Source organism: Heloderma suspectum, chromosome 6 (assembly GCF_057233095.1).
Source record: "Heloderma suspectum isolate Gila_16-S chromosome 6, 16-S_ref, whole genome shotgun sequence".
Classification (NCBI taxonomy): Eukaryota; Metazoa; Chordata; class Lepidosauria; order Squamata; family Helodermatidae; genus Heloderma; species Heloderma suspectum.
Genome location: NC_139463.1, coordinates 1,017,630 through 1,028,515, shown reverse-complemented (window position 1 = coordinate 1,028,515; position 10,886 = coordinate 1,017,630). Strand labels below are relative to the sequence as shown.

At 59.3% G+C, this 10,886-nt stretch overlaps 1 protein-coding gene across 1 annotated transcript in view; it reads right to left on the bottom strand.

Annotated features, from left to right (window-relative positions):
* Positions 1 to 5,598: 5,598 nt before the first annotated feature.
* The window catches only part of PHLDB1 (pleckstrin homology like domain family B member 1), a 36,899-nt gene continuing 31,611 nt past the window's right edge, over positions 5,599 to 10,886 (bottom strand). Inside the window, 9 exon segments of the mRNA XM_084807094.1 lie at positions 5,599 to 6,490; positions 7,444 to 7,529; positions 7,626 to 7,845; positions 8,451 to 8,597; positions 8,954 to 9,044; positions 9,520 to 9,694; positions 9,697 to 9,792; positions 9,935 to 10,037; positions 10,298 to 10,423. Coding sequence (XP_084663220.1) covers positions 6,350 to 6,490; positions 7,444 to 7,529; positions 7,626 to 7,845; positions 8,451 to 8,597; positions 8,954 to 9,044; positions 9,520 to 9,694; positions 9,697 to 9,792; positions 9,935 to 10,037; positions 10,298 to 10,423 — 1,185 coding nt within the window. The 3' untranslated portion in view covers positions 5,599 to 6,349.

Genomic DNA, 10,886 nt, shown 5'->3' with positions numbered 1-10,886 from the left:
CAAGAACTGGCCTTCACCTTGGCCCAGCACTGGGTGCGGATGAACCTGGCTGTCTATGAGAGGCACCATTGCATGTATGAGAAGGTAACGCTGTCCGGGTCCTCTGGGGCAGCCTTGCCATGCCGCTCACACCCAGCTCAGCTTCCGAGTGGCCGGCTGCAGCTGCTGGCTCTTGGCCTCTGCTGGGCTGGAATTCAGAGGGCCCTGGTTGGAGCCGGAGTCCCCATTCTACCCCTGAATGAGGCTGGCCTCCCTCCACCGCTGCTTCTGGGGCCAGAGCCCCCTCCATGGTGGGGCCCTCGTGCTGGGATCGTGCCGCCCCCTGCGACCCCTTCGGGCTGGTGGAGCCTCCCCCCGCTGCCCTGCTTTGCCGACTCCCCTTTCTTTCCCTAGTATGACGTTGAGGGCGACGGGAAGCCAGGCACTGGGGGCAAGTATCAGGTCCAGGTGAGGCCCCTTCCCCTCCAGGCCCAGCGGGAGAGGTGGAGGCTCCCCGCCTCTGCCCCAAGCACAGTGGAGATGCTCCCTCACCCTTGACGCGGCCTGTCTCCGCACAGGAGGGCTTTGGGTGGACCAATGGCATGGCCCTGCAGCTGGTGGATCTCTATGGCGAGCGCCTCACCGTGGCAGGCACGACGGCACCCCCCTTCTTGCCCGGGATTGTGGCCTGCCTTGTGGTGTCCCGGGCATAGGAGCCGCTCGGGGCACCGGAGTAGGGACCGCCTGATGCCGGACGTCTCCCCACTGGGGCCCGGAGCAGCCCTTGGGCCTCCTTGGCTGGTTCCACTCTCCTGGCGGTGTGTGAGGTGGAGCAGGCATGCCACGGCCGCGTGCCCGCCCTGCATGGCTCCACGTCTTGAGGAGCCCCCTCGCGCGTGGGGTGAGGCTGCACGAAGCCTGCTGCTCACTCAGGCCACGGTGCCTCTGTGGAGACAGCCCCCTGCTTCCCAGCGTGTGGCCAGCTCCCTGCTTATTTTATTTATTTATTTATTTATTTATTTATTACATTTATATCCCGCCTTTTTTCCTCCAAGGAACTCAAGGTGGCGTACATAATCCTCCTCCATTTTATCCTCACAACAACAACCCTGTGAGGTAGGTTGGGCTGAGAGTATGTGACTGGCCCAAAGTCACCCAGTGAGCTTCCATGGCCGAGTGGGGACTAGAACCCGGATCTCCCGACTCCCAGTCCAGCACTCTAGCCACTACACCATACTTGGCAGCCAGTGGGGTGCCCAGCCCTGTTTCCTTCTCCATGACTGGTCGACCGCCTCCAAAACCCGGTTCCACCATGCTGTTGTGCTTAGAAAGCTCTGACTTGCCACTTAGAAAGCTCTGACGTGCCACCGAGAAGAGGCCTGGATGGGCCAACGCTACCGGGAGAGTTTATGGCTGCACCATAGGAGAGGATGCAACATTTGGGGTCTTCAGCTTAGAAAGAAGGCAAGCAAGGGCACGGGGGAGACAGGATCCAGGTGTACAGCGTTGTGCATGACACGGAGAAAGTGGCTCTTCCCATCGTGCCCTGCTAGAGCTTCGGGCCACCCAGTGAAGCTCCGTGGGGAGACTCCAGGCAGCTAAAAGGACGGGCGTCTTCACCCAGCGCAGAATTGCAAGGATGGGATTTGCTACCACAGGAGGTAGTGATGGCAGCCAACCGGGACCGTTTGCAAAGGGAACTGGACCAGTTCGTGGCAGAGGAGGCTATGAAGGGGTGTGCCTCACAACAGCGCTGCACCAGCTTCCCCCAGCCTGGCGTCCTCCAGGTGTTTTGGACTGCAACTCCCAGCATGGCTGACCATTGGTGATGTTGGCTGGGGCTGATGGGAGGTGGAGTTGCTGGGGGAGGTTGCCTACCTTGCCGCCAAGGTCAGTGGCCTGAGGTTCCTTCTTGCCTATTGCTGGGAAGGCGAGCAGAGAGGCCTCTCCATGTGGCTTCTCAGCACCCCTCCTCATCCCCTGGGAAAGTGGGATTAACCCTTTGGCCAGATCTCATCTTTGTGGGGGTTGATCATGAATGAATCATGTCTAACCAACCTCCCCTCTTTTGAAGTGTTACCAGTGTGGAGTGCAAGGGGAATGCTGTGGATGTCATATATCATTCAAGCATTTCACACGGTTTCGTCTATCTTTGTGGGCAAGATGGTAAAGTGGGGGTTGTTGCTACTACTGTTGCACAAATCCAGTTATTTGACAGCAGACACTTGTTAATGGCTTTGCATTAACCTGGAGGAAAGTCTCATGTGGGCTGAGACCAGGGGCCCCTGCACTATTCACAGAGGATACCAAGCTGGAAGAGACACTAGTGAATACCACTGAAGGCAGAGTCAAGATTCAAAACGCTCTTCCCAGGCTGGAACATTGGGCTGAAACCAACAAGATGGAATTCAACAGGAATATAAAATACCAAAAGCTAACAGCACAAGTCTAGGACCCAGGGAGACCTGACCTGGCAGCAGTACATGCAAAAAGGACCCAGGAATCCTAATGTGAACCACCCAGAGAGCTTCAGCAGTATAGTAATGAAATAAATAAATAAAAATAAATAATGGATCACAAGCGGAACATGATCGAGAAGCATGATGCAGCTGCTAAAAAGGCTAATACAATCTTGGGCTGCTTTAGAGGAAGCAGAGCATCCATCCAGGTCATGGAAGTAATAGTTCTCATAGAATCATAGAATAGTAGGGTTGGAAGGGGTCTACAAGACCACTGAGTCCAACCCCCTGCTCAGTGCAGGAGTCCAAGTCAAAGCATCCCTGAAAAGTGGCTGTCCAGCCTCGTCTTGAATGCCTCCAGTGTGGGAGAGCCCACCACCTCCCTAGGGAATGGGTTCCATTGTCGTATTGCTCCAACAGTCAGGAAGTTTTTCCTGATGTTCAGCCGGAATCTGGCTTCCTGTAACTTGAGCCCATGATTCTGTGTCCTGCACTCTGGGGTGATCAAGATCCTGGCCTTCCTCTCTGTGACAACCTTTCAAGTCCTTGAAGAGTGCTATCATATCTCCCCTCAGCCTTCTCTTCTCAAGGCTAAACATGCCTGGTTTTCAGTCTGTCCCCATCGGGCTTTGTTTCCAGTCCCCTGATCATCTTTGTTGCCCTCCTCTGAACCCTGCGCAGTTTGCCTGCATCCTTCTTAAAAGTGCAGTGCCCAGAACTGGACACAGTACCCCAGATGAGGCCTAACCAGTGCTGAGTAGAGGGGAACTAGTACTTCCTGGGATTTGGAAGCTGTGCTTCTATTAATGCAGCCCAAAATAGCTTTTGCCTTTTTTACAGCCACATCACATTGTTGGCTCATATTCAGCTTATGATCAACAATTCCAAGAAGAGCCCTGCTGGGTCAGACCAAGGGTCCATCTAGTCCAGCATTCTGTTCACACCGTGGCCAACCAGCTGTCGACCAGGAACCCACAAGCAGGGCATGAGTGCAACCGCACCCTCCCACCCATGTTCCCCAGCAGCTGGTGTACCTAGTCTGACTGCCTCTGGTACTGGAGGTAGCCCATAGCCATCAGGACTAGTAGCCATTGATAGCCTTCTCCAGGAATTTGTCCAACCCCCGTTTAAAGCCATCCAAATTGGTGGCCATCACATCCTGTGGTAGCAAATTCTATAGTTTAGAATGTGAAGAAGCCCTTCCTTTTATTTGTCCTGGTTCTCCCATCAATCAGCTTCATAGGATGACCCCGGGTTCTAGTATTTGGAGAGAGGGAGAAAAATGTCTCCCTATCCACATTCTCCACACCAGGCATAATGTTGCACACCTCTGTCATGTCTCCCCTTACCCTCCTTTTTTCCAAGCTAAACAATCCCAACTGCTGTAACCCTCTCTCCTGGGGGAGATGCTCCAGCCCCTTGACCACTTGAGTTGCCCTTTTTCCAGCTCTACAATATCTTTTTTTAGGTGTGGTGACCAGAACTGTACACAATATTCTAAGTGTGGCCACACCATAGTCTTATATAAGGAAAGTCTGATACTGGCAGTTTTATTTTCAACTTCTTTCCTAATTATGCCTAACATGGAGTTTGCCTTTTCCATTGCAGCTGCACACTAGGTCAACATTTTGATCAAACTGTCCACCACAACCCCGAGATCTCTTTCTTGGTCCGTCACTGCTAGATCAGATCCCATCAGGCTATACTTGAAGTTGGGATTTTTTGCACCAATGTGCATCATATTACACTTGCTTACATTGAACTACATTTGCATTTAGATGCCCATTCTCTCAGTTTGGAGATCCTTTTGGAGCTCTTCATAAGCCCTTTTTGTTTTAACCACCCTAAATAATTTGGTGTCATCCACAAACTTGGCCATTTCACTGCTCACTCTGAAGATCCTTCTCACTTGTAGTATTGTTGAGCCAAGTATCCCCCATCTTGTAACTGTGCATTTGGTTTCTTTTTCCTAGGTGCAGAACTTGGCATTTATCCCTATTAAATGTCATGCTGTTTCCTGCCAGTCTATCAAGACCACTTCGAATGTTTTTTCTGCCTTCCAAGGTATTAGCTATCCCACCCAATTGTTCCACTCTGAGTCACTCAGGCTGCATTCAAAGTACTAGGTCCAGTTCTGGGCACCCCAGCTTGAGTAGGTGAAGGGGAGACATAGTCCCCTGTAAATGTCTGAAAGGCCATCATAAGAGACGATGGACCAGACTCATTCCCTGTTGCTCCGGAGGGCAGCACTGGAACCACTGAGTGGAAATGGCAGGGAAGCCAATTCTGGCTAAGCCTTCAGAGAAAGGTCCTGGCAGTGAGAGTTGCTCAGCAGAGGAACAGACTCTGCCTTGGGAAGTGGTGGGCTATCCTTCGCTGGAGGCAAGCAAGCGGAGGCCGGGAGGCCCCCGGCCAGGGGTGCTGTAGCTCTTGCAACCTGAGGGGTGAATCCCATTGCAGAGATGCTCGCAGGGGGCACAGTCCCGCGGTGGGCCAACAAAGGGCACAGTGGCCAAGGCAAAAGCGGCAGGGCCAAAATGACAAAACGTGCCAGCCTATTTCCCCTTCAACCTCTGCCAGTAGCTAAGCCTGGAAAGGGGCATTTTGACCTTTTTGCAGGGGGAAAAAACACTGCGCAAAGGCTGGGAAATGACAGACCTGTTGGGGGAAGGGGGCCTGGCCGTCTGGATGCTGGAGTGCTAGGTTTGGCCCTGGCCTGAGGTCGTCCCCCCCCCCCCCCGCTGGAGCTTCATCCTGCTTTGCAGAGCCTGCATGGAGTAGGGGATGGGACTAGAGCCCTCCAAGCACCCTTCTAACTTGAGGCTGCTGTGAGCCCGGGTTCTGTATGGTCACGTAACCACTGTGCTGTCCTGGCCTGCGTCTCCCTCCAGGGCTCCGAGCAAAGCATCGAATAGCTCCAATACGTTTGAGGCCACTGCCCTAGAATCCAGTATTGTGCTCAGGGCAGGTGCCGCTGTTGCAAATGATGTCCAGATCAGCCCTGGACTCATCTAGAGCTAGTGCAAGGGTCCTGTCCCACAACAAAACCCCATGGTGCGCGCACGTGCACATCTAGCCTGTGCTTGATCGGCCCAGGTGGGAGGCGGTGGAACTGGCATCTCAGTCAGTCCCTTTAAATGGGAAAAGAAGCACCTCTTCAGACAGGGTAGGTAAACGATTTTATTTTTCTTTCCCCCGCCCACCCGCCCACCCACCCAATCCAAGTACTGAGTGGCCTCAGCAACCTGAGCCACCAGCAGGAGCTGTTTGTTGTGGTGTTTTTCAGAAAGCCATGTATGAAACAGAACCTGGAGGCTAAAGTCCCACCTCTCCACTGAGCAGGGGCAGGGCCCTCAGGCTGACCCCCTCCTTGGGGAAGGCGGCATGTGCAGACCAGAAGGAGGGCAGCCCAGCCCTGAGCGCTGAAGAGGCAAAGGCAGGCAGGGCATGGGTCCGATTCTCTCCCCAAGGCACGTGGTGATGTTTGGGGCATGAACAAACTCCGCCCTCCCTTTGCAGCCCCGCACTGGGCTTCGTTCAGGCACCTGCAGCCCATCAGCCCCGAAGGAAGGAAGTGCACAGCAGAATGGAGCTGAGGCTGGCTCCAGTGCTCAGCGGTGCTGGGCCCTTGGCGGCCTGCACGCTCGAGCAGAGCACCACCTTGGGCCTGGCTGGGCATGCCTGGCTGCCCTGCTGCTGCTGGGGAGGTGACTGTGGCCTGCCAAGGCTGGAGGAGTCCTGCCCAGAGCCTCACAGCCGTCCTGGAGCAGCTTCCGTGAGCGGCAGAGGAGGCCCCGGCGTGGCCCGAGGAGGGCTGTTGGGCAAAAGCACTGCCAGCCGCAAAGGCCCGTGGCTGGCGCTGCCCCGGCCCTGTGACTGCTGGGAGCGGGCGCTTGCTGGGCTCCAGCCCATCAGCTCAGGAACTGGGCGTAGCCCTCGGCGCCCGTGACAATGACATCCATCCAGATGCGCATGGCCTCTGCTGAGGGAGCCACCACGTAGTAGAGCCGGTCGTGGGTCTTGACGCAGAAGGTGAGAGCTGGGTTGGGACTCTGCAGGGAGAAGGAGCCGTCTGCTCTGGCTGCCTGAGCTGACCTGCAGTGCCCCTCTGCCTGCCCTGCCACAGAGCCCGGGGGCGCTTTCCCCAGCAGCCAAAAATGGCTGCTCACACTTGCGGGGGGCAGAAGCACGGGGCAAAGGCACCCACGTGTGGGAGAAGCAGTGTTGCTCAAGGGCTGAAAGGGAAAACCCCCTCCTACAGGGGCTGCGCGGAATGCCCTCTCTTGCCCCGCCTCCTGTGGGACGCAATGGTGGCTGTGGTTAGAGGCAGCAGCCGCAGGCGGGACAGTTAGGGCTGCTTGCCTGGCCACTGGCGGCAGAGCCAAGGAAGACAGCAGCGCCGGCCAGCGCAGGGCTGCTACTCCTCCCAAAAGTTGGCTGGAAGGACACTGGGCTGCCGCTCAGGGCGGGCTGCAGACACACAGCTGCACAGCTTCAAATTCTGCCCCCAGGACCAGCAACCGCTGGGCAGGATGCGCATCCATGCCACCTGCAGCATCTCACATCCCACCCAGCATGTGGGTTGCCTGAGCACTTTTGAGGCCATTTTCACAGCGATGGGGGCGCCATTCTTTTTACAAATCCTGGCAGGCTGCTGAATTCTGCCCCCAGCCATCCTGCCTGTGCTGAGCTCCTGTCGAATCACAGCCCAAAGCTGCCAACATTGGGGAGGCCATGTCAGTTGAGGGACTCTGGCCAACGTGGGGTTACTGGAGCTAGCCAACATGCCTAGAAAACTAGCTGGCCAGGCTGAGAGAGAAGAATCTCTTCTGGAGCTGGGAGCCGGGGGAGGGGGGCAGGTGAAAGAAGAGGACCAGACGAGAGAGAGGCTGCCTGCCTGCCTGTGCGGTGCTTGGAAGGCCCTGCCGTGTTCCCTGGGTGGGTGGGGCTGGCTGCCCCCAGGAAAGCATGCAGCGCCCTCCCTCCCTCCCTCCCTCCGGCTCACCTTGGCTGCACTCCGGAGGTGATCGTAATAAACTTCTTCAATCGCTTGGAAGTAGATGAGGCCCTTCAGCTTTGTCTCATGCTTGTCTACGTGGGGAGGGGGGGATCAGTCCTGGCTAACAGCAGAGCAAGGCCACGGCCAGCCCCCCCGCCTGCCCCGCCCCACGACACGGCAGGACTCACCCACGTAGTAGGAGAGGGTTCGCCGCAGGCGGTCAAAAACAAACCAGCGCTTCTTCCAGGACTTGATCTTGCCCCCCATCTTGACGAGGTAGCCTTTGCACATCTTCTCAGAGAGGATGACGTGTCTGCAGGTGTCCACGCTGTGGCCAGACGACTCGATGTGCAGGCGCAGGTCGAAGTCCTCTTTGCGGATGGGCAAGTAGCGTGTCAGAGGCCGGGCCTGTGGCAGGCAGAGCGGCACCATCTTGGGACACGTGGCCAGGCGCACTGCCCAACAGCCCCAGGTCATCCAGCCGGTGGGAGCTTGAAGCGCTGGGTGCCAGCCCCGCCCGCCCGCCCGCAGGCAGGGCTTGGAAGGGGCCAGAGGCCCCTGTGACCACGGAGCACCCCAGGGCCTGGGACAGCTGCACCTTCCGTGGGCGTCCAATCATGCACACATTTCCTGCAGCAGCATTTTGCCTTTGTGTCTAATAGCCAAAAGGGTTTTATGGCTCAGGAAATGGCAAAGGTTTATTCAAGATGGGGGGATCCTTACCAGACAGGGCACGAACAGGAAGGGGCCCTGGGCCCAAGGGGGGCAGGCTGAGAAGAGTCCCTCTGGCGTCTTCTCTAGCCTGAAGAGCCCGACCTGTGCTCCTCCGGAAGGTCCCGCACACGGCCAGGTGCAGGGGAGGCCTGGACCCCTGGAAGGTGAACGCTGAGCCCCAGGGACGTGGTGCTTGCGCCACACGGGGCAGGCCCAGGCCAGTGGAGCAGCAGCCGTGCCACGCCGCCCCCAGCCAGGGCCGGGAAGGAGGCGGCCTCTGCCTCGGCCTCTCCACACACCTGGGCAAACTGCTTCTCCCGCATCTTGACCTCCTTCTCCACGAGTTTCTGCCGCCGCGCCGTCTCGTCCTGCAGCCGCCGCTCCAGCTGCTCCCGCCGCTGCCGCTCGTCCTCCAGGGCCTGGCGACGCAGCGCCATCTCTTGCTCCTACCAGAGAAGTCAGGTTGGCACCCTGCCCCACTCTGCCCACCTGTGCTGCCCACCTGCCCCCCGCCCTACACACGGGCAGGCAGAGGGCCACTGGACAGGAGAGGAGGCTGAGGCCCCAAAGAGAGGCCTCCCTGCCCATTGCTGTGTCCACATCTTCCCCAGACCAGCAGTCCGGCTGCCAACCGAGCGGGAGGAGGGAAGAGGCCCTCCAGAGAACCACCCAAGGGTGCCGCAGGGCCAGGGCAGCTGGGAGAAGCCCCAGAGGAGGGCATGCGGGGTGCTGGTGGGGCCCCGGCAGCCACACAACAGTGAGCAGGCAAGGGGGCACGCGGGGAGGCTGCCCTGTCCCTCACGCGCGATTCCATCAGGCGCGACTTCTCCGCACGGGCCTCCGTCAGCATCTTCTCCATCTCCTCCATCTTCCCGGCCTCGGCCCCGCTGGCACTGCAAGGCAAGCCCAAGCCTCACTGCCTCCTCCTGGCCAGTCCCTCGCTCCCCCACAGAGGGGGCAGGAGAGGAGCTCTGTCCACGCACCCTGCCCCGGCCCAGGCTTTGGGTGCGGCGGTGCTCTGGAAGAGCCGGCAGGACCTGCTTCACGGCGCCCCGACCACACACAGGCAGCGCTCCAACCCTCCCACAGAGCCACGTGAGATGGAAGAAATGGATGGATGGTGGGAGGTGGGCATACTCACCGCTCCTGGGAAGTGCTGGCGGCGGCAGAGGGCTGCCCCCCCTGCACCCCAGGGTTTTGGAGACGCCTGCAGAGGGTTGGCATGGTCCTGAGGAAGGCAGCCAGCCAAGCCCGGGCTGCCCCTGGTGATGGGAGCAGAACCCCCAAGGGGTGGGGAGAGGCATCTCCCCTTCCCCAGGCAGTGGCCAGCAGAGTCCCTGCGGGAGGCCCAGGACTGCTGGCCTGTACCTGGAGCCGTTGTCGGGGGAGTAGGCGGAATTTCCGCTGGTGGAGAGGCTGGTGTCCACACTGTCGGAGCTCTCCAGGCTGAGGGTGTCATCGGCCTGCTCGGGGTCCCAGGGCAGGTGAGGATGGAGGATGGAGTGGTGCATGAGGGGGGAGGGCGAGGGGGGGAGAGGGGCGGCCCCCCGTGCCGGGCTTCCCACTGGGACTGTGCCTGGGCTGCCGCCTTCTGCTTCAGGTCAGCCAGGCGCCTCCGCTGGTCCTCAATCACCTGCCGCCCTATAGAGATGCCCAGGACAAAGGCCGGCTCAGCGCCAGGACAGGAGCTCGCGCTGGCTGACGCAGGGCCCGGATCCCAGACGCTCCCCACAACCCTGAGCCTTCTGGCTGCTGGCTCCCCCCGCATATATGCAGCACCCACCCTTCTGCTGCAGGGCCAGCTGGCGCTTGGTCTCGATATCCTGGAGGGTGCTGGCCAGGCTGCGGGGGAGGCTGCCTGGGCTGCTCTGGGGAGGCAGGGGGCTCTGTGGGAGAAAGGCAAGGGGGAAGGAGGCCTTGAGAGGGCTGCCGCACTGCGGTCAGCGGCAGAGGCCCTTGTCCATGTGTCCATCAGCAGTGGGAGGTGGGGGGGCTCTTCCCCGCTGGAGAGTCTCACCAGGCCAGGGGTGGCCTGGGGGCTGCCCCTGGAGGAAGCGGGCCCCAGGGGTTCTCCCTCCCCATGCGTCTCAGGCAGACCAACCTTCCTTGCCGCCTGCAGGACTGCCATCCCGACCGCCCCACATACCTTGGGTGAGGGGCTGCGGCAGCCAAGAGCGGCCCTGGGCGGCTGGGAAGAGGCAGAAGGGGAGCTGCCCCCATCTCTGGGCCAAGCCAGGCTGCTGGAGCGGCTGTCCGTCTTGGAGCGATAGACCTGAGCGAGGGCCGGAAAGAGGCGGGCTGAGAGGTGGAGAGGGAGCGGCTGGTGCCTGGTAGGTGCACAGCATCTGCTTGGGGCTGGGGGGCTGGACAGCGACCTAGAGTGGCTATGGGGCAGAGCCATTCTTAGCGGGGAGGGGCCACAGCAGCAGGGCCTGCTTCAGCCTCAAAGCTGGCCAGGGCTCCTGGGGGAAGGATGGCGGCCACACCCTGCTCCCTGCCCTCTGCAATGCTTGGGGGGGCACAAGTGGCACAAGGGGGGCACAAGTGGCACAATGCTTGGGGGGGCAGACAAGTGGCACAAGGCAGCCAAGGAGCGCCAGAGAGAGAGGGAAAAGAGCAGGGTGGAAGACTGGGAGGGGAAGCCTGAGGCGCTCTCCCCATCCAGCCCCTGCTCTGCAAAGGAAGGGGCCTGGAGAGCTGACTGGGCGAGTATGCCTGGGGCTCACCCTCCACCT